General features: G+C 39.8%; 1 protein-coding gene across 1 annotated transcript; it reads right to left on the reverse strand.

The window, feature by feature from the left end:
• Positions 1–1,790: 1,790 nt before the first annotated feature.
• On the reverse strand, positions 1,791–24,553 carry med24 (mediator complex subunit 24). Its single transcript, XM_018742155.2, has 26 exons — positions 24,416–24,553; positions 23,744–23,896; positions 23,369–23,451; positions 22,018–22,056; positions 21,858–21,931; positions 20,850–21,073; positions 20,470–20,581; positions 20,008–20,158; positions 19,676–19,789; positions 19,032–19,079; positions 18,833–18,915; positions 14,659–14,745; positions 14,295–14,406; positions 13,589–13,731; positions 13,345–13,382; positions 12,842–12,924; positions 11,390–11,568; positions 10,946–11,045; positions 10,408–10,583; positions 9,851–10,115; positions 9,346–9,527; positions 8,447–8,540; positions 6,536–6,635; positions 4,430–4,510; positions 2,980–3,128; positions 1,791–2,244 (listed from the first exon to the last, which is right to left on the reverse strand). Exons 2-26 carry the CDS (start codon positions 23,871–23,873, stop codon positions 2,128–2,130), a joined length of 2,964 nt encoding a protein of 987 aa, XP_018597671.1. The 5' UTR covers positions 23,874–23,896; positions 24,416–24,553; the 3' UTR covers positions 1,791–2,127.

Raw genomic sequence — 24,553 nt, forward strand, 5'->3', positions numbered from 1 at the left:
TTGGACACTTCTGATGCTGTCAGAAAAGTAGAATGACACTGAATGCTTTTCAGTGACAGATGTTCTGCTTCTTATGTTGCAGATTAATGTACTGCCCTAAGGGCACTTGTACAAGCAGCTGGTAGTATCTATCATTTTTTAAATAGTTTTTTGGATCACTGACAAACTTTTTTTAAACGTTTTATTTAACTGAGCATTTAAATGTTTTTATCGGTAACATTCTGACTTAGTAGCCTTGATCTGACTACACCCTATGAATCCTATCAAGCATGTGGTGTAGAGGTAATCTGGTGATTTTAAATCATCCCTTAGTGTAGGAGAATATTTAAATTCCATGTGAGAGACTGGAACTTGAGCCAGTGTATACAGTGTAGGGCTTCATAGCCTGTGGTTCCCAGCATTCCTTTCAGATTATTCTAATTAGATGGGCTACATGTTGTAAAGATCTTTTAAATGTTTTTATCGTTGATGGTTTTACATACTTTGTTTCTTAATAAAGTAGAAAAAAATGAACTGTTGCAGTTTTTCCTTTGGTATAAGTACGTCGTTTCCTATCATAACTTTATAAACTGAAACTGTGAAAGCGAACACAAAGTAAACCATTTTCACAGATAAAACAATTAATATAGCAGCAGGTTTGGAATTAATTACACACACACACACACACACACACACACACACACATTGTCTGAACTGCTTGTCCCATATGGGGCCACGGGGAGCAAGAGCCTAACCTGGCAACACAGGGCATAAGGCTGGAGGGGAAAGGGGACACATCCAGGACGGGATGCCAGTCCATCGCACGGCACCCCAAGTGGGACTCGAACCCCAGACCCACCAGAGAGCAGGACCTGCTTCAACCCACTGCGCCACCGCACCCCCTGGAATTAATTATCCATGATAAGAGAATTCTGAGAATTTTGTGATATTTCCTCAGCCATTTTATACTTGTAGCCAAGTCAAATTTAGCTTCAGTTGTTTTATGGTTTTTTTTCAGCTGACACAATGATGCCATAACATGACCTAACCTCCATACCACATTTTCCTTGTAATGGGCAATCACCTAGAAAGACCCAGTGAACTTGGGAAAGGAAAAAAAAAAAAAAAAAAAAAAGTTATGCAATATGCCATGTCTCGTGGTGGTTCCGTTTCTGAGTCTGATTCTGATGAAACCTCACTTGGTACGGGGAAATGAAGGCTATTTTTTGAAACGTTACAAAATTTAAATAATTGAATATTTCAAAGTATATTATATAGTCCTGCTAGAAATGACCTTGCCCTCCTCCACCCAACTGTAGCACATGCTGTAAACTGTCAAGACATAAAAAAAAAAAACGTCTAAATTTCACTTGTATGAAACATAGAAAAAAAAATTTCCATTACCTGCATCAAGTAACATTATTACCGGTTTAAATCAGACTACTGTATTTACAGTTTTAGAAAATGGCTAAAAAAAAGCAGAAGATTGTTAAAACTGATCAGGTCCTTTGCATGACTTCATTCCATCCATCTACCACACCAAAATTCCCCCCAATATTGAAATAAAAAGTCACAATCATGTTGACTCACAAAAGAAAAAGCAGGCCTGAATTAGATATTTTTACTCCTTCAAAGCAGAAGTGACATATTTGCAAGATCCCAAATATACCATTTTATCTAAGAGTGTATGAGACCATTATTACTGTGCTTAACTTTGAAATTTTACTTCATTGGACTTCCTCTTCTGTAAAAACAAAAGTCAAATACAGAAAAATGTTTTAATGTTTTTAATATGTAATGCAATTAGAAAAAAAAAATGTACATTTTTGCTCCACAAGAGCACATGTTCTTAGAAATGTTCTTGCACATGTTGGAATTACACAAAGAGCTGAAGGAAACCGAGTAAAAAAAAAAAAAAGGGTACTCGGCAAGTGGGGGGAGGGGGATGGGGCACGGTCAAGTGTTACGAGTGCTGACATAGCAAAAATAAAGCGCCCTGAACCTCCTACAAAAGTGTCTTCCTTGTTATTTTGGGAGAACATTCAAAATAGTTACTACAGAAAGGCAGCTGCAACATCAGGTCCAGCTTGTGATATACGCATCGTGGTCCGATTACTGCGAGGGTGGGTGAAATTGGGACACAGAGGCCTACAGGGTTGCAATGGCCTTCGCTGCCACTCTCCTCCCCAGAGGAAGCGTGAGGTCCGTGATGGCCAGTACCACCCTGGGCTGGGCCAGGCCTGGCAGCTTCACCAACTCTGACACCTGGGCACAGACAGGGATACACAAGGTGTGAGAAAACGGCACAAAAAACTGTTACACAAGTTAAAACGTACAACACACACACTATCTGATGAGTATAATATTCCTTTCCTATTTATCATTTAATTTCTTGCCAGATGCTTTCACTCAAAGTGACAAAGAAGGTTTTATGCAATCTATTTATACAAGTAGCTTCCTTAAGGAATGGATAGCGAAACTTGATCACAAGAGTGATTCCTCAGACAGGACAATTTTTTGGGTAATTTTCAATGATGACCTTCTGCTTTGATGAAATTTAATAATTTGGACACTTGAAGGTATTAAAATTACATAAGGATGTCAAAACATAACAAAAAAAAAAAAAAAAAAAAAAAAAACAATACTCTCCAGAATAGTGAAAAGACATATGTGGGTTATTTGCAAAAATGTAAAGTGTGACTACATTAAAGTGGGGAATTTTTTTAAAGAGGCTAGCCTTCAAACGGCGTATAAAGAATTTAACCCATGATTTCTATATTGCACATAATCAAGATGTGTTGCAGTTCCCAGAAATATGAAAAATGATAAGTAATTTTATCCCGACAACAAGGGGTGTACCTAGGAATTCTGGGTCCCCTGTAAAAATATTGCTTCCCCTCCAAATACATTTTTGTAGACATCCCAACGTCAAAAATTTTACGGGGGGGGGGTGAGAGCCCCACCCCAAACTTCAATGAGACCTCATAACCCCCTGCTCACCATGGTGAAGGGCATAAACTGTAAGATGCTGCCCCGGCTGCCCTGCTCCAGGCACTCCACACACTCCTCCATGAAGCTCTGCACAAACTGTGTGTGGGGCCCCGCTGTCTTGGCACCCAGGATGGAGGAAATTAGCAAAAACAGGTTCGCTACAAAACAGACGGGACGCACATGGAAATCAGAGTTTCTTCTTGTAAATAATGTGACGCATCATTGCAAAATAAAACAAGGTGAATTCATGCTGTGAAAAAATTATATATAAAAATATACACCCATCATTTACATAACATTATATAATCCCTTTTTCCCCATGAAACAAAAAACAGCACAAGTTCAACATTACAATATTATAATGTGGTTTTACTTCTGCACAATGGCATTTTTGCCTGTTAACACTGTCATTTTATTTCCACAACATGTTTTTTATTCTGTATAACAGTGCCACCACTTGTATCAAATATTTTGGGACAAAGAAACATACACTGTCTCAGTAAGAATTTCTTTCAAACTATTTTGTTTTGTCCATAAGAAATAATAATTTCATCGCAGAAATTTGCCCTTTCGGATGATTTCACTAAACAAATTAATCCTGTTTTGTGAGGAGCTTGAGTTGTTATACAGGCAGATTTGATAAAAGATCTGCAAAGTTATAACAAAGGTTATATGCATTTGATTTACATTTTTTTTCTTTCTTTCTTTTTTTTTTTTTTTGATGGGATTTAACCTATTTTTATATGCTTTGACCAATACATGACATTTTGGAAAGTTTAACAGATCATAAATAAATAAATGCAAACAAATTAAATATTAAGTAAATATTTTCAGTTATCTTCTGGTATTAAGATTTAAAAAAGAAAATTTTGTTTACAACAAATTCAAGTTTATTATGCAACTGGAAATAAGAACCTGAGCCAAAAAAAAAAAAAAAAAAAAAAATCAATTCTGGAGTCCAAATTTCCTTCCAACAACCTGGGCAGCTATAATCTCACTGTGCTGTGCTGAATTTAAAAAAAAAAAAAAATCCCTGAATACCAGATCAAAAAACAAACAAATACAAAAACACAACAGCAGCATATTACAAAATATTCTGATTTTCTTCTAGTGGGAAGAGTGTCCCAAAAATACAAATACATAGAAAAGCAGAACATCCATGTCATTTAGCAAGTTGTGCAAGTGAGTCACTCCAAGAAAAAAAGAAAGAAAAAAAAAAAAACGATGTCACAACCATTAAAAGGAAAAGCCACCTCAAAAGACTGCATTCAATTAGTATTTTCCCATGTGTTTCATGATGGAATCACCTGGTTCCAAGTAAGTTTCCACAGAGTTCTGTACTATTCAAGCTGACAACTGACGTGTGAAGGACTAATAGCTGAGGGTAAATGGATAACGTGAGAACATAAGGCACATGACGGGAACTGACAAGCCCTCGGGCAGATGCACGAACCCCTACCTAGGACTCGATTGAGGGGGTCCCGCATGTTGACAGTGTGCAGCTGCGATGCAGAAAGGGAGCTGCTCATAGACCGGTCCCCTGAAAAGGACAAGGTCAGAGGTCAGAGGTCACAGGCATCAAGGCAGAGAAGGGCCTCCCGCACCACACTGTTAAACAGAACCCTCACTAGGTTATATAATTTGTGCAGCTATCTCATATATAGGAATCCACAGTCAAAAAATATACTATTGCAAAGAAGACAAAAAAACCTTGAGACTATCACTTAAATTTGAAAGAGAGAAATGACTTTCACTCCTAATAAAAGAACGCTCAAACATCCGGAGTATCTTTTCCAGAATGGAGCAACATAAAGCATCGGCTCTTCCCATCGTGACAAAGAATTTGCAACAGGATATACCTCAGCAGCTTGGGAAAAGGCCTGTGTTGCCTCAGGCAAATTCATATAATTTAGGCGTGTTGTAACACTAATGACGTAGGTTTAATGTGGTGGTATTTATTCACAACACACTTTTTTTTTGTAATGTTTTAATTCCTTGAAATTTCTGTTCATGGTTTTCAATCTGGGTTGTACTGTATGCTTTGTACTACACTAATACTACTATTGATTGATAGAGATGATGATGATGTGCGTGATTTGTAAGGCAGGGGGAGGAATGGAAGTGGTTTTCCGGTGCCTTCTTCCATGCATGTCTGGGAGGTGCAAAATGGGGGGGGAAACATGCAAATACCACATACGCTGAGCAGGACTCAAACCCCGAGGCCACTGAGCAATTCAGAACCTGTGAAGGACCAGCTTTACCCACAGTGACACCGCAACCCCACTGTATGATACATGAACATTTTCAAAGTATACCAGTGTGTCCATAACTTGACGTGCTGCTACTGATTTCTTCTGAAATATCTTGCAATTCGGGTGTCTACCTAACCTACAAAACATAAACGGATACTGATAATAGTTATTTACTCAGTAGTTTAGTTGGTTTCTATTTTCAGCTGAATACAGTTATATCCCTCACTGAAAAGAATAACTTTAGACCCAAACCTGACGGCTTACATACCATCAACCTAGCTCAATACACACACACACACAACAAATAATAAACAGACATTATACAGGCAATCCTCGATTTATGATTGTGTTCCATTCCAGCAACAACCTTTGCAAGTGAAAAATCCCCTTAAATTGAAGCATAAGGATATATAAAAATTAACACAGATTAATGTTACATAGTACAAAAAGGCTGTTACATTTTTTCCACTTATTTCACATATTATTCATGCTAAAATAATGCTTAACAGAATAAAGGTACAGTACAATAATTATATTTTCATGCTGCATCACTTTAACTTTTATTTTTAAAACTAGTGTTTAGTTTTTTGTTTTTAGAACCAACAGAATATTCACTTTGTTTGTGAGCCATTTAAATAAGAAGCAACTTGAAAGGAATCATAAAAAACAAAAAAACAAAAAAAAAAAAAACATGAAATTTAAATCCTGCTAGACAGACCTAGACAGTAACAGATACACTGCCAGCCACCCAGCGTTTTCGTACAACTGATGGAGCGGTCATCATCAAACATTATATCCAATTGTCCAGACTCAAAAATAATACAATGCGGTTTATGGGACGGCCGTCGTTAGTACGAGTGGTCACATGTGTTGTAACTCGAGAACCACCTGTACTTGCGGCGGCGGGCAACCATCAGTCAAGCGACTTTTCCTGCGTTACATAATTAGGAAATGCTAAGAAAATACAACTTGCTGTGTCACAAGAATTCTCTGGTCTGTGCATTTCCTTTCGTCAGCGCCCTGACTCATCAGCCCTTTCCTTTTCATCAAAGCTTTTGCTTATGACCCAAAAGGATATGCGGTGAGTAACGGACTTTATTCGGAGAACTTCTTTTGTTGCCAGTTTGCTTTCGGGAGAAATTTTTTTCTCTATGCAGGCTGAAAATTTTGTTTTGACGTTTCATGATTACGAAAGCAAAGGGCTTTAACGTAATCTGTGGGGATCTATGCTTTCATCTATGCCCTCAAATATTGCATCAGAACATCCTTAAATTTACGTCTAAGAAGCCAGCGATGAGTGTAGATGAGCTCACCTGGGCTGGAAAGGACAGACGGCTCATCCTCGTGCGAACTCAGCAGACGCATCAGCTTCGAAGGCTGGGTATCGTCCAGTGGGAACAGACTGTTGTAGTCCTGTGGTCCAGTGAGCAAAGCACAGCAGATTATCTATTGAGGCCCCAATCTGGCAGCAAATATTGTAGAAAAGATCCGCAAGACCCTGTCCCATGTGAAGCGAAGCCCTTGAAACCAAGTTAAAGACCGAAACTACTTTTAGGAAATGTTTCCGGAGAAAAAGACAGACTGAAGCCATACATTCAACGGCCAAGTCATTCGCAGTCTGCAAAGAAGTAGCAACCAGCCACTGAGGCCTGCGAATAACATTTTGTGTGCCGCTCACAACCGACACTCCTATTTATTAGCGTGTGAAACACTAAAACGATTTGGCATTTCGAGATTTATGTAGATTAACATTCTCATAAACTAATTTCTGGGAAGCTCTTTATTTGTAATCTTGCTGCACCAACAACTCTGATATCACTTGTATTATAATAACATTCAAGAGTCAGTCACACAACATTTCTATTTTCTAAAGTAAGAAGAAAATGATATTTCTTCTGACAATTACTCTATGATACATACGTGATGTCAAGATGCACTTACACCAAACGATTTTAGCATTTTATGTATAAAATAATAAACCTAGCATAAACCTAAAACATAAATTTATGTGTAAATGAATTAGCTGGCATATATACCTGGAAGGAAGCATAATATAACACAGGATGCAGTTTTTCTTTGTTAGATTACTGAATGTTATAATAGTAAGTTAGAGTAACAAGTGCCTTTTTTTATATCATTAAACTGTTCCATTTAACAATCTACATTTACATTTATTCACTTAGCAGACGCTTTTCTCCAAAGCGACTTACAATGGATACTGTGTAGTGTTACTAGCCCACACACCTTATTCACCAAGGTAACTTACACTGCTGGATGCAATACTTACAATGGGTAACTCATCCATACATCAGTGGAACACACTCTCTCTGTGTGAACCTGAACAGAATGTCTTTGGAGTGTGGGAGGAAACCAGAGCACCCAGAGAAAACCCATGCCGACATGGAGAGAACATGCAAACTCCACACAGACTGAGCAGGGATCAAACCCACGTTCTTTCGCACCACCCAGGCCCTGTGAGACAGCAGCGCTACTCGCTGTGCTGCCCAATCTAGCTTTCTAGTTCAGAACATGTATAAATGCTACCAAGCTGGTGGCTAGCGCTGACCTACAATGGGAAAGGGTAGCTCACATAATTTCACTGATAATGTAAAATCTGTAGCTTGCTCTGCACTCAGCAACTACATACAAGGATGTTGTGTATATTATACACAGCTGATGGCTTTGTCATTTAACACAGTGACAGATGAGGTGGTCCCACAGTACTCAAACACATTAGTTTCACCTGTTTTGCCAGAAACTCATCGGCAGCAAACTGAAGCTGTAGAGTTCTTTGCCATTGTGCAAATAAAAGGAAGTTGGCCCCTAGAACTCCAGTTTTATTATACAAATCTGAAGTTATGCTGTTGAACAGAACAAAGGCAGGCAGTTATGCATTATCAAGATTTCATTGAACTTCGTCTAAGGCCACAGCCTGAGAGCAGGACAAAATTGGAAGGATGGAAACAGAGACCCAAAAGAAGGTTGGGTTCATGCAGCCTTGAGAGGTCCTTAGGCAAGGAATAGCTCCTCAGCAGAACTTAACCGTAAATTTTCAAGTTTTTCAAAAATTAAAACAATGTACCCTAAAGCAACAGAAGTTGTATTATCCTAATGTAATGCACAAACAGTATTTTCTCTGAGATGTACGTCACTTTGGAGAACGGCGTCTGCTAAATGAATGTCAATGTAATTTGAACCAAAGCTCATGCATGCGTGTGCCGCACCTCAATGTCCTCACGCTGCCTTTTGCGCTGCCGGGCTGAGGCTTGCCCCTTGTGGTGTGAGGAGTAGGAGCTGAGGGCACACCACACAGCCAGCCTGCGGTAACACACAGGGACAACAGGACAGTACCAACAGTCATCGGAAGGAGCAAGAGTACAGAAAACATGCAACGCAGCTCTCAGACTCGGTCCTTGTGCACATTACTAACTGTTCCAGCTTATTCTCAGTTACACTCTTCCAAAGAAGCCATTAATGTCATGGATAAAAATATACACAACTTCCTTCAAAACTACTGTGAAAAGCAGCATTTAGTCAATATGACAAAACGAACTGCAATAAACTTTCACGTAAAAAAATAATCTGAAACATCAAATTTGTTGTGAAAGTGGACTGTTTGTGTATACCACTTACATTTTTTTGGCACATAAACACTTGTCTAAATGTGACATCTATTCACTCTTGTGTTGCTCCAGTGTTTTCTGACATTTTTTTTTATGTATGGTGCAGCCTTGTCCACTTTCCTCTGGGACCGCTAATGTGTTTAGAGTTAATAGGCGTTTGTTGAATGAGTGAGTCCCCTGATCTAGACAGTAATACATGCTTTGGACAACATATGACAGGTTCTTTACTCAAGAAGATACATAAGGTAGTTACTAAGCAGGCATGCTTGGAACTTGTGTGAAATCAGACTTTAAAATGCATTAAATATAAACTGCAGATCATTCATGTAATTCACTGTTTTATTTAGTGTAGTTAGCTTGAAATTTTAGGGAAGCAGCTCAAGTTATGCACTTTGTTTAAGGGTACTTAAAAGCTTTTGATCACAGCTGTGAAAACCCATTCCCTCTCTGTTTTTTACAGTAAGAGTGAATGTGTACATAACAACTGATGCCATTCTTACTTGGCCAGAGCCTTGCCTGGTGGATCAGCCAGGCTGTGCCAGTGGGCAGGGTCTGTCAGCAGGCGGGGCAAAATATGGCCAAGCAGCGTGAGGGTGATCTGCTGGGTGTCCAGACAGAAGATGCTGTAGAGCAGCTCCACAGCTCGCGTGGCCCATTCCTTGCGAGTCTCCTTCAGAAGTTCCTGGGAGAGGGGGGGCAGAGAGAAAAAACAGGAAGAAGGAGCACAATTACAGATGTACACAGAGGTATAGGAAAAATATAGTCAAGAAATTCTTCCAAAAGATCAAAACTGTGTTGTATACATTAAAATATATACATCAAGGGAATAATTCAGTTTTCCTACATTAGCAAACAAGGACTTTTGTTTTTCCCCCTTCTATAAAATGCAGAACTTCAAATAAATTAAAAATATCAGCTATTTGTCAGTACTCTGAATTTTTTGCTGAGGTCCACAAACATCGCTTTATTTGGGCATCTCGTCTCTGGACACCCTCCAGCACACACCTTCACCAGGTTGTTGGTAAACCAGAAGACACCACCCATCTGCAGCAGGCTCTCGAAGAGGTGCAGTGCACGACTGTCCACCCAGCCCTTCCGCAAGGCAGCACGAAACTGCCGGCTCAGAGCACCACAGATGGGTTCGCGTGGTGGAAGTAGCCCACGGTACGGCATTGGCTCCTGGCCCTCCATGGCGGGTCGCAGTGCCACGCCTGTTTGTTGGAAGACGTCAGCGCACATGTGCTCCAGAATGGAGTTCATGATCAGCACTCTGGGAAAAGGGGACAGAAAGGCTGGCATTCTCATTTCTACAAGACATTTCAAAGAGTGCAATTTCGGTTGTGGTGAGTATTCTCACTGCAATGAAAGACAGGGCACCGTTATAAATAGCTAATAAAGAGCTGTAGACCAAAGAAATGGAGTATGCTTGGATTTTATAATGAGTGAGCACATGGAGATGAATTCTTCTCTTGACGTAACTCACTTTTTGCGTTATTGTTTGAAATAGTATACAGAAAAGCGAGTGCTAAATGAGTAAATGTAAATGTATAGCAGAGCCATACCGCTCATTGTAGAACTGCAGCATGTTCTCTCCATACAGTGGAGTCATGAGTTGCCGGATCATGGTCTGGGGCTTCTCTCGCTCATCAAGACCCAGCATGCGCACATGGGCCACTAACCAGGCCACTGCACAAATGGCCATACTGCATACCTTCCCCTTGATGTTGTCTGTGATCTTCTGTTCTCGGTACATGCAGGGGCAAGAAGAAAGACGAGTGAGATGTGGGAGAGAAGATAAGGCAAAGGTGTACAAGAGTGGCCAGTGAGGAAAATGGTAGAGGAGCGGTAGGGAAAGTGGACATGAAAATATTAATACTACTACAAAAACAATAATAATACAAAAACAAACGCTTAAGCATTCTATCCATCAAAACAAGCCAGCTACAGCAGAAATGAATTAGCAAGTGCTTCTCCAACTTCTAATTTATAAGCAGTATGGAAACTAAAAAGACAGATAAGAAAAATGAGGGACAGAAACTGAGAAGACGGCTATATATAGATATTGAGAGATGAGCAGCGATAAGATAAATACAGTCTTACCTGCACAGATTCCACAGACAACACCCCATTCTCCCAGGCATTTAGGACCTCCAAGACAGCAGCTGGCGTGCAGAGGCAGATCTCATGCCACTTCATCTGACTACAGGAGAAGATGGGGCAAAGAGTGAGTGATGACCAGAAAGAATTCATTAATCACCCCCTGCAAAACATTTAGACATGGTGCTAAATGGCTTCTGCTGCTGAACACCCACAGTCAACTGAGTCCCATATTCCTCCTACTATGTCTCTGCTACCAAGTCCTAATGTCATTATCACCACTACAGGTATAAGTTTAAGGAATAATATTTGATTGTTCATTTTATTTTAGTTTGCACTTTTTTTTTTTTTCCTTTTGCAAAATTGTGTTTCCGGAGAAAAATGTCATTTCATAAAGGCCTTGAACTTCTGCTGAATGCGTGTTGAATACATATCCAAGTAACGCACACAAGCTTCATTTCTGAGGAATTGTTGAGTAGGGCCACCAAACTCTCCACCTTCCCGGGCTCGGGTCGGAAGCAGGGGTGGTCTGGGTTCAGTGTCTTGCCCTCTTCTGGCATGCAGGTCTGCAGCCATGTTTCGAAGAAAGGGGTCTCCCCTGATGGGCTTGGATCCGAAAGGATTACCTGTGGATGAAGGCCCAACGACCAGTTCAGAACATGACACCAGAGTGGTGAAACATGAATCATTGTAAGAAAACATGTCACGTGAGTCATGCTCAGAACGAAAACATATTCAAAAGGGAAAATTTTGATTAAATTTGTCATAAAAGAAATAAATACAAAGGAACAACAAAGAATACTGCTAAAAGGCTACTGAAAAAGTTTGGAAAGCAAACATGATTCTAGTAATGATTAACCAATTTCAGAATTCATAACTGATAACTGCTCACTGAAACATTTGATGATATAAAACGAATAAGCATTTATCAGGTTTTTTCAACATTTCTCTTTAATGAATAATCAGCTGTTCTATAAATATCGGTGACTGTGCAATACGCCGATAATAATTTTAATGGAGCTTTTTGTTCACTTCAATCTCAAGCGTACTTTCCCACTGGGGATACACTAAAGTTGTTTTTCTGGCACATTCCACTGACTGGGCTTAGTATTAAGAGCATCAGACAGGGAAAACACCCAGTCAAGAGTCATAGAGAGTACAGCATTGATGACCGCTTTCCAGATGATATCTAGTATAGCAGTTATGGGAACAGGAGAAAAGTGCTGCGCTATCTTGTATAAATGTCAGTAAGTCTGCGATGTGAAGAGATGCCAGCGTGTCTCATTTTCAAAACACACAAGTTACAGCTCTCTCGAACTGAATGCTCTACAATACAAGAGCTCCGTAAGTTGTGGATTAGGAAGACTTTGCATATTTTGTCCGTGTGCCAGCATATTTTAGAAGGGAGATTTGATCCCTAACAAATAAAGCCTCAAAGCCTTACCATATGACGTTGGTAATAAAGCACAATCCAACTGTTAAGAAAGCACAGCACCACATGAGGTTCAAGGAAATTAAGTTCTGAATAAAATGCTCCTTGTTTTAAAAGAAAAAGTGTTTTTCATCTTCGGTGAGGCTGTCATGTTGGAGAACAAAAATTTTCCACTGCTTCAGTAAAATTATACAGATGTATAAAAAGCTGTAGCATCGCTGAGCAAGGTACTTAACCTAAAATTACTCCAATAACAATTACCCAGCTGTACAAATTGGTAAATAATTGCAGGTATCTTAACATTTTAAGTCACTTTGGAGAAAAGCGTCAGCCAAATGAATAAATGTAAATGTATTTAAATGGTTTTTACAATGTCAAAGTCTGTTAAATTGCCTGAGAATTTGAAAGATCAGTCAAACCCAGATAAGTAACTCAGAGACAAACACCGAGGCCAGCATGAAACCAACCTCCGATCCGTACGTCTGTACCACGTGACACAGCATGAGGAACGAGATGTCAAAGAGCAGGGCTCGCACAGATGCCGACTTGGCTACACAGAACAGGGAAGAATGATAAGAAATTGTGAAAACTCACAATCTACTCCTTAGCAAGCATGGGGAGTACAAGTGCTGGTGGTTACAGAAAGCATTTGGCATATTGTTCAATCAGGAGAGCTGCAGTTATTACCATTACACTAACTCCCCTCAAATAGTATCAACACAGACTGTTTGTTGCCTGTGAACATCCATGATTACATCCACTAGAGCAGGTGAGCGAATGACCATTGTATATTAGCAACTGACTGACAGCCTAGAACATAGGTAAGGTGTGTACCTCTCAAGAGAATTACTTCTATCAAGACATTAAGAGGCAATGAATGTAAAATAAAAGGCAGCTGACCACAGCAATGAATTACTACATGAAAGATGGAAGTATGAATATGCAAATTAAAAAGTTCTCAAGAACTCACATCCTTCTCCGCTGATATGCTTGGGAAACTCATTCAATCTGGAAAGAACAGACTGGTGATTAATCTGTATGAGAACAGATATGTGCCATAAGCTTCCTGCTCAGGCTTTGTGTGGCAAGAGAGGGAGAGCAGAGTATTGTGTGAATGGCGACAGGAAGTACAATCATGCTGCTGACAGTCAAGCAATGCTGAAATCTGGGTTTTGTCTCACGTCATGGGTTTTCTGCTGAACTCAGCCCCTCACTTGATAAACTTCCTGGCGAAGGACTTGAGCTTCCCAGTGGCAGCTGCTGCAGCCAAAAGAAGATCAAGACTCTTTCCAGATAGCATGTGTCCCAGAACTCCCAGCAGCCCTTCAGGAGATTTGGAGTGATCAGCATCTACAGTCTAAGGCAGTAACAATGTAAAAGAGAAGGGGAATGGAAGAGAAAGCTCGTTGATATCACAAAAGACAAAACACTTTGTAGCATACAGCGTTTACGTATAGGCAGTGCTCAACATATGTAACTCAGGATAACCTAAACTCATGACAGTGGTGCTATGAACCTTATTATACTATTTTCGAGCACTGATGTTTGGTTGCAACATCTAACAAGGACTGCTAGACACTGTGCTGTACATCGTACTTTGTTATTAATCTATATTAGCATTATTTTTACATGAATAACTTGAAATCTGTGAACAATATGACAAAGTACTATTATAAATGTAAGATTCAGGTTAATTGTTTATACATGCTCATGGTTCACAAAGTACAGTACAAACGAACTTGCAGCTTGCAACAAAGTTGAGTTACAGTGGGGTTCTGTTGGAACCCTGTCGTAAGTCAACAATCACCTGTACAGAGGAAATATTATAGTAATAAAATTTAACATTACAATTGCTGCATAGCTATGGGTAGTGACTGTACTAATGTACAGACAGCAGGGGTTGGAACAAGCTAGGTGCACCTTCAGTATGTTGGTGACCGTGGGCTCAGCTCGCAAGATGAGGCCCGGGTTGGGCTGGATGTTTGCATTTTCTGCTGTCTTCAGTCTCGGGGCATACTCTCTGTCCTCAGCCCTGAAGAGAAAGAATGGCCAGGGAAGGAATGGAAAGGTGGGAGAATAAACAAGAAATGGGAAATAATGGGAGGGGCACATAAAGGTAGTAAGAAATGCCGTAAAAATAATTGAAAGATAGGAGTAAAAGGACAGAGAGAAAAAGCGAAGGATAAAACCCAGAAAAAGAACGAATACGGTTACTGATGGACTTCTCTGGAGATGGGGATAACAGCAGGCTACATACACGAACCAGACAGGGCATCACTCATACCGTTTGGCAGTGAGGTTGGCCGTGTTAGACTCTGACAGCAGTCCCAGCTTGTTACACTCCTGGAGAAGCAGGCTGAGACAATCACAGCTGCAACACAAATATGCGTTCCGTGTTCAAAGTGCCAATTCAAATCATACCGGGTCATAGAGCACTTATGGTCCCAAGTTAGGCTCAGCTGTGTATTCTCTCATTTGTTAGAAAAAGTATATAACTATCTAGTAAAGACAATGAGCATCCAGCTTGTTCCTACCACTGCTATGCCCACGACACCCAGCTCTTCCTCTCCTTTCTGCCTGGAGCTACAGACATTTCCTTGTGTATCATCGCCTGCCTCTCGGACATCTCTGCCACAGTCTACGGTGTCTGCGTGATCAGTTGTCTACGGTCTATATTTTTGATCTGCACATGTTTTTTGGGCGCTCATAGCCAAAGCTGGTGTGATATGTTGTGCTGCAGCTGCTTTTGAACGTCTAGCTTAGTGTGCATCATGTCTGTCAACAAACCCACTCCAGAAAACAGAGGGTTTGCCTCATTTAAAGTGTATAAGGATAAGGATGGAATGTCTGGAATGTCACAACAGCTGATGACAAGTCTGAACGGCAGGGAACTGTCAATGTAACTGCAAAAGTTTTGGGTATCCTTTGGACAGGGACAGAACTAGCAAACAGAATTATATCTGGCAAAAAATTACATGTTTAGCAATCTTTAGTGATCCTGGGGCAGCTTCACAAGAGGCATGAGGGCAAGTTCAGTATTGAATGAGACAAGAATGAGAAAGAGATGCTATGCATCAATAGTTCAATAAGGTGAGAGTGTGTTGCGGTTTTCTGAGAGAAAGTGTTGAACAACCTCAAGGAGCTAAGCCATGCCCAGCTCCATAAAACAAGTGGGAGTGGTGGTTCAAATCAAAATGAGATCATCTCAGACACTGACACTTCTGCTTAATCTGGTTTACCACAAATCCTGGCTTTTGTGAGGAGCAGAAGTACAGGAAGAGGCTAACGAATAAATTTGCACCATGTGCCAGATGGACCCAAGAAAAAGAATAAGTGGTCTAAGGAACTAACACACCCAAAAAAATGGTCTGAAAACCTGTAAGAAACTAGTTGAACCTAAGAACATCAATGCACTACATCCACTGGATGGCATCCAGATCCTAACAGTGTTTGCTTCCAGAAGAGAAGGCCCAATGTTGCAAACCATTAATGAAGGAGAGGATTGGAAAAGGAGGACTGAAGGATGGAAGGCTATTAAAGACTGGTTATTGAAGTATTCCCTTGCCAAAAACCAATTGGGGAATAGCAACAGGGAGTCAACAAAAAGCCACTGAAAAAATTTCTGACTTTGAGAAACATTATGGTTCTCCTAAGATCTTCTTCAGATAACCAAGATGCTGAAAATTACAAAATCTAACTAGGACAAATTATACACAACTTGATGGCAACCTATGCCAATAAATTAGACTGGAACATATTTTCCAAAATCCAAGAGCTGCAAGCTGGCATGTGCCCCACGGGGAGAAAACAGCAAACATCTGGAGGAAACAGGTCAGCCTATGTGCTTGATGTACTCATGGTTTTCAAGTAGCTCGCTGTTGAGCAACAGCAGCAACTGTACGTGATTGCAAAAAAAAGGAAGCCCACCTCTAGAGGCCCTGGTGCCTCTGCTCCAATGAGAGATGAATGGGACTGTATGTTAATGTTCAACTGGTTAACAATAAAAATGTACAATTTTCATGCACACTGGATAGAACTGATGTGTGTACCTCGTTACATAGCCAAACAATGTAACATAAAGGTTAGCAACTGGACGAGACGAGCTTTTCTCGTTATACCAATATGGGTCGGTTGCATAAGCATAACCTTTATTAGGCATGGCTGTTTTTACTGAGCTCAATCCAACACTAGAATCCAGCCAAGGAAAAGATGCTTGGAATCTACAGTGCTTGGGGGGGGGGGGGATCTGACAAAACATCCAATCTGGTTGAACTGGTCGATCCTCCAAAGCGAAAAAGGAAGTACGGAGGCTGGGTGGGATGTTTCAACAGATTTTCAGATCCAGGAGAAAGTCAGTCTCCCCTCATCATCAGCCCAACAGGCAAAACTTAAAGCTCTTATTGAACTGTGCAAGTCAAAACTGCTGACATTCACACTAATTCATGATATGCAGTCCATGATTTTAGAGCATTGTGGAAACAAAGCGGATCCCTTACAGCAACAGGAACTTGAATGAAGAATTAATCTTTGGTTCAGGAACTGCTACATGCAACTAACCTGCCAAAAATGTTGCAATGCAAAGCATACAACAAAGCAGACGCCACACAGATGAAACAACTATACGAGCTGCCAGACGAAGTAAGAATCAGCACTTCAGAAAGTGATTCCCTGCGAATCACGACACCTCAAAGACATTTTTGCGACGCAAGGAGAATTTTTCAGTGACGGAAAAAAGGACACTGATGGAAAATTGTGCAAAATTCAGACACGCAGCTGGAAACATGGATTCTAACTGAACTGTTGCATTATAGTCACCAATGACTTACTTAGCTCAACAGATATGTGAGCAAGGAAAAGATGCTGAATATATCCAATCAGCTGTGGTGGGATCTAAAGTTCAGAAAGCATACAAAAGCTGTGTTGGATGAATGTCTGACATGTCAACAGAACAATCCTAGTCACCATGTGCAAACAACTGTAGACTGTACCTGCAGCACCTGGACTGTTTTGACATCTTAAGGTTGATTACATTTCCCTGGCAAAACATAAAGGTTATACCAATGTGCGAGTCACTGTGGACAAGTTTTCCATAAGGATGGAAGATGATCTAGTGTGCAATGTTACAGCAATGCACACTGTGAAGACTGATTAAAGACTACCTTCAATGATTCAAAGAACAGTTTCTTGAGAGATTTGCAGGATGATGAACATTCACAGGAACTTCTATCTGCACCACCCCGAAGACGAAGCAAAGCAAAATCTGGAAAGCATTAGCCACAGACTGAGCAAAGAGTTTGCTCCTCTTTTAGAGTTATGAGTCCAGATCTTCAAATACTTTATCGGTCTATTACAGATCTAGACAGAAGGTCCACTTGGCCATGATATTATTTCCAGTGTATAGTGCCGTATGCATCAATCAAAGCGATCAAGCTTGTTGCTGCAGGACACATTAGAAAAGACACTATAGTATGCACTGGGTTTATGTTTATACTAGACAGGTATGATATTTAAGCTACTTGACACTCATCCACAGCAGCACACATGCACTCTTTCCTGTACACATACCCTACTACCTTTGCCATTGAGGCATTAGTCATTCAAGAGTTGCAAATGCAGCACTTCCTTATATCTGAGAACTGGTCAGGATGTTAGAAGAAATGGAAAATAACACTTTTAAGACTCACATCAAAGACATAATGTCAAAGATCCAACAAGTCATCCTTGCATTTAAAATTGCTTTGGCTCAAGTCCTCAGCCTACAAGGTAGACTTATGTTGTTGTTGGTGATGCATACCGCACTGACAACCCTGACTATATACTACTGACTTAGACAACCAAATATGCATCAAAAAACCGAAGGCTAATTAGGCTATGCACAGTGCAAGCTCAACTGATAAGCCAGACTTGTTTTCATTGCTGGATTCTACTCTTGGCTGTGTTAACTGACCTTTATCTTGGTTTTATGTTTCTGAATCTCATACTTACCAGCACTGCATTTCCTTGCATGCACCACTTTGCGACTGTGGGTATTCTTCAGTTCAAGGGTGTATAACAACAACAACACATGGATGCATGCTAAAGAATGTGCTTTTCTTACTACTATGCTGACTTGCTGATCCTCAACTTATTTTAGCATCTCAAAGGAACTGTGGGAGGATGTTTTCTTTTTGTTGTCATATGCTCTCATGTTTTATGTTTTTAATACTCGAAGCAATATAGAATGTTGGTAGTTCAATTTAATTTCAGGACACAAAAAAAAGGCTGTAGTGGGGTTTGTGTGACTTTGAGTATTCGAGCTTCACGATTTACATTGTGAGGTAATAATAATGTTCTGAAGAAAGTTAATAAATAAAAAAGTTCTGAATGAAGTCATCATTTGTCTCATCTTTACCTACAAAGGACCAAAGGACCAGGGTTCATTCCAACTACACTAACAGAATCCAGTAAAGGTGACCTACTTGCATCGCTGATCAGCCTTGTCCAGCAGAGGTGTGAGCTTTAGAAGGTATTCAAAGGCAACATTTACATCCTCCATGAAGTCCTAGCAGGAAACCAGTTCAAAGCAGGAAATGGCAAATAAGAGGCTAGTAATACAGTAATGAATTAAAATCTCACATTAGAAAATGACAGAAGTCAAATCACAAACTATAACCACACCTTCTCTCCCTGAGGATATTTCTTCAATCTAAGGAGGACTTGAGGGATCTGTTGGACAGAAACCAAAATTCTCTCAACAAAAACCACAGGTGAAATATCAGAAACCAAAAGAGAATGATGACATTAGTAAACTGACATTATCACCATTAACTGTAAATATCAAGTGAATAAGAGGAAGGGGGGGAATTTTAAAAAAAAAAAAAAAAAATCAACAAATGACCATAATCAGTAAATTTCTAACAGATTCTAAAAGGGTGCTTCTTCAATTTGTGCTTAATATACTGTTCAGGAGGGGGGTGCAGTGGCACAGTGGGTTGGACCACAGTCCTGCTCTCCGGTGGGTCTGGGGTTCGAGTCCCGCTTGGGGCGCCTTGCGGCGGACTGGCGTCCCGTCTTGGGTGTGTCCCCTCCCCCTCCGGCCTTACGCCCTGTGTTACCGGGTAGGCTCCGGTTCCCCGCGACCCCGCATGGGACAAGCGGTTCTGAAAATGTGTGTGTGTGTATACTGTTCAGATAGTCATGTGCTGTTCAACCAACAAACTAAAAGAGAAGCCAGTACAGAGGGAAGCCAAGGACAGCACCATGTGAGGGGTGAGGATGGCTGAATGTGACTGAACGTGCTTTATGCCACTGCAGTGACCCACCTTCAGGAATGTGAAGGCTGTCCATTTGAGTTCCTCTGTACCTTCAGGGGACTCAATCAGTCCAGTGAAACAGGCTTTCCAGATCTCCAGCACAAAGAGGGGAGCTGGGATACGCTGGAGATCAGGGTGGGTAAGGAAGGGAAGGGATGAAACCATGCTTAGTTAGTTGAGAGCCATCATAAATTCCTCTAAGCTGGTCTTGGGTGCCATTTCATCATCCTTTCTAGAGCTTATTTGTAAACTGATGCACAGGTAGACTTTACTGATAGAGAAACACTAAACAACCTAAACACTGATGAATGGAAAAAGTTGAAACACAGCACCCAGCTGACCTGCATTCTCTTGATCATCATGAGCTGCTCCACCATAGGCTGAATCTCCCCGGTCAGGTTCATAGTGCCCTCCAGCATAATGAAGGCATGTACAGAAGGGAAATTGGTGTGCTGCGGGGGGTCTGATTGCACCGCCAGCATCTGAGGAATACTAAGTGTGACAAGAGGAGGGGGTGCATTAAATTCAATTTATTTTTTCATAAAGCGCTCTTCTCACACAGAGCACTGAACAAAGACATAAGGCATTCACAAATGAAAAGCTGATACTGATCTTACAGTATTTCAGGACTTACTCGGATATTAAAAGCAACACCAAAGCTCTTACAAGGAAGCAAATATATTGCAGATTTTACCCAATGAAATTTAAACTGCTGTGAAAATAAAATCTTAAAAAAAGAACAATGAAGAACATTTAAGTACAGAACTGTCAACTTGTCACCTGGTCAGCTCTATTACTCTCACCTCTTCACCAATGACAAACACTCCTCCAGCTTCCCTTTAAGCGTCTGATTGGTAAAACCACTGAGGCTCTCTGACACTCTGACTACAGCTTGCTCCACATTGGACCATGAGGCTAATGAACAAAGAGGGGAAGAAAAGATAAGCTAACATCTTTGACACATATGTGGAAAATACAGAGCTTGCAAATTAGTTCAGCAGAATTTGGGCAAAAGGGAACTCAGCTGATAAAATGTTGTTTCAGAAACAGATGTAATAAAATAAGAGCCACAAAAAAAGATAAAAAATGATAAAACATGAAAAAATGGATATTAAGCAAGTATTGCAGTAATTTTAAACACACACAGAATGATAAAGAGACAAGAAATGACTGTGAAACACACTCTGCTCCTCTAGGCGGGCAATGTAGATGAGGGCCCTGTTCTTGGTGCTCAGCAGCAGACCCTCCAAGCGTTCCTGGCAGGCCCGCAGGCTGATTTCACCACCTGCCCCCTCACCCTGCTCCCGTATCCGCTCTCCATACCAGGCGCAGCCCTGCAGTAGCCACACTACTGCTGCTAGCAGTGCCCGGCACAGGCTAATGCATTCCTCCGCCTTCCCATGGCAGCTGGAGGGGTGGCAGGCCAGAACAGATTAGGTCCATGTGAGTTTCAAATGAAAATGTGGGAGTCATGTACATGCCGCATAAGTGTAACAATATTTACATTTACCCATTTAGTAGACACTTTTCTCGAAAGCAAAATACTGACAAAATACTCAAATCAAATTCAATGCATTAACAGAAAAACTGTCTGCACCAATGCAGTTCATTGTGTTTTGAGTAAGTTTATTTGTTTTCTAACACTATATCCTGGCACACATTTTCATGGTGTAATTCTACATATACATAGTAAGATCAGAGCAATATGTTTGAGAAATGGGTAAACTGTTACGCAGCTGCTCTTGTGATGTATACTGGTTCATATGGTGGAATGTGACTGTACTCTACAATCACGTGTCTGCATTCAAATCTCATCTTCTGTTGATGTAATGTACTCATTGGATTTCTTTCTAAGATGTACGTGGCTTTGGAGAAAAGCATCCTAGCGTGCTAAATGAATAACTGTAAATGCATTGTACTGTGAATCCAAAAAAGAATCCCAACATAAAATGATCTTTGTAACACTATTCATTATGTAAAGGCAACAAATCAGGGCATAAATTTTTATTCACTAAGAAGTCCTCAAGAAGATGGTTCAGGTTATACTATGAGTTTATGTTAAACTCTTTCAGTAAAAATCCAGATGAGTAAAGTGCAAAAATAAAAAGTTAAAACACCTACAAAAATTAGTACGAATGTTCATCCTTGATGCAACACAAAAAGAAATTAAGGTTTTCAATAGTAGCTAGACCTGAGGCGATGGATGAACATCTCCATTATCTCCAGAAGTGACTTCACACACAGCTCCCGAGAGAAATCATCAAACTGTAGAAAGCAAACAAACATTACTCCTTGTATAAACAGTGTCAGACGAAGCATTACCAGTGGAAAACAAATAAGCAGGAACCTACCTTACTGATGGCTGTCAAAATACTTGAATATGATACCATCTGTCAAAAGTAAAAACTCCCATCAGAAAGAAGTTATCACACACAGTATCACTTTTTATAAAAATATACCATGTAAATTCTATGAAACTGGGTTTTAATGGAAGATAAGTTAAATCTCTAAATAAAAAAATAAAAAAAACAGGGAAGTTTTAATCTATTCCTGAACATATCTCATGAATGTATATGGTGCTGGTCAACATGGGTAACAATCACTGCTCTGAAGTCTGGTAAAATCAGCTATATAGTTGACAAAACATACATGCGTTCATTATATACACAGGTATACCTTGGTACACAGGCTCCTGGTTTACAAATTTTTTGAAAAACAGCTCAAGAAAAGTTGTACCCATGTGTGCTATACATACCGACTGCTCCCTGTATTAAATACTTTTTCGGTGTTAAAGGCAGACTTCTTTCCTCATGATATAGAAGTCTGATATTTCAGTACTGCTTCATATGGAGGTATGTGACAAATTAACCACTCAAAAATCAAGTGTCTGTATTCAAACCTCTTATGAGGATGTAATGAACTTTTTGTGTTGATTTCTAAGATGTATGTCACTTTGGAGAAAAGTGTCTGCTAAATTAATAAATGTATATGTATTTTGTGGTTTTTTTTTTTTTTTTTTTTTAAAACTTACTTATTTACTTTACTTAGTTTAGTTAAAAATCTAATTTCTGCCCTAATTTAGGATTTCTTCATTTCCTTCTTGATTATGTTTGATGTCTTAGCTTTTTGTTTTGAGAGTTTTTAAGTGTTTGGAGGATGGTTGTGGAAACACTTGCGCACGCCTGTGAAGTTGAAGAACACATAATTCCTCCCCCCTTTTAAAAGAAAGTGAAAGGACCTCCTGGTTTGCAGAATTTTGGTATACGGACTGCTGTCAGGAACAAATTAGGTCCTTATAACAGGGGATACCTGTGTGTATATACAGTTTTTAGAATACATACTGTATATTTAAAATTAATTTCTTGTAACTTAAGTATGATTTCATACAGCTTTTGCTTTTTGTCTGTTCATTAGATGTCCAAAGATCAAATTATCAGTTATTTGTTGCTTCCGCTGTAATTTATAGTGACAAACTAATGTAGTTCTTAGAGAAAAAGTACCATTTCACTATATTTTTCATTTGTATACTATAATTTAGCTTACTTCTATGTACAGGAAGATTGCAATGTGAAGACTGTATACTACAAAAAGTACAAAGCTTTATCAATTTATGCAGAGGAGCTGATTCACTATGCAAAACCCTTCTCGAAAAAAGCTGGGTGAGTATTTGGCAGGCATCCTGACAGACCATTTCATACTTACTTGAGAACTGATGGAGTATTTCAAGTAAGAGAGGATTAGAGGGTTTGGTGATGGGCCAATCATAGCCTGCTCCATCAAAGCTTCTACACAAGAAAAGATCAGCATTCAATGTGGCATAAGAAATGTCAATATTTCCATTGAAAATAACACTGAAATTCACATTAGCACTTATTAAGTCAAAATAACTAAACGCATGAAAATATTGAGTTTATATTCAAATGCATGACGCAAGATTACTAAACTCTCTAAATTGTATCAAACCTCAAAATAGTTTCTAACCTCATACTTGTAAGCTAATGAACGAAGAAAAGCAGATCACATATTCAGAATTTTTAGCACTACTTGCAAAACATTACAGCACAGTGGGATGCTGACCAGCCAGGTTTAAGTAGTCCCATGTGGCTCCTTTGGGGAAGTTTCTCTTAATGTTTATGGCCCACTGGTAGTCACTCCAACGCTCTTTCCATGCCTGCAGGATGGCCTGCTTCAAATTAACCACCTTCATCCTGCACACGGAGCACGTTCAACCTGGGCATCACAAAAAAAACACAAAGGTTTTGACAAAAAAATTCTGTTGTCATGAGTTGTTTATGGTTATGATTTTGATACAAAGTGTTTTCATTCATTGTTTTATCACAGAGACATCTTTGAATTAGCAGGATAACCCACAAATTACTTACTATGAACACAATGGCGACTTAAATCTATAAATAAATAAAAACACCCCTAAACACAACGTGAAAGACTGAAGCACTGTGTGTGTGTGTGTGTGTGTGTGTTATAAAATGGACACAATGAATGAATGAGCTGATCTAGAGATGTTCCATACAACAATTGATGATGTACAGACGTTTTTACCCTACCAAAGAAGGGAAAAAAACCTTAATTTCTGCATCGAATTTTGAATTTTGCTCTGCAGTATATAAACAAGTATGTTAGGTGATGTATGTATCTGAATTTGTACAGGCCAGGCTATCATGTTTGCACATTAAATTATCCACCATCCAACTATTTAACTCGGAACGTTAAATCAAAGTAATTACTTACCGTTGTGAAGGACCACGGTAAACAATCACCTTTTTTTCAAAGTACTTCTTATTAATAATATGAAAGAAAAATACAATCAAGTCTCAAAAGGGAAACACCGTACAAAGCGACGCCATCTTTTCACGAACCCCCGAATAC

The sequence above is a fragment of the Scleropages formosus genome, chromosome 25 (genome assembly GCF_900964775.1).
Source record: "Scleropages formosus chromosome 25, fSclFor1.1, whole genome shotgun sequence".
Taxonomy (NCBI): domain Eukaryota; kingdom Metazoa; phylum Chordata; class Actinopteri; order Osteoglossiformes; family Osteoglossidae; genus Scleropages; species Scleropages formosus.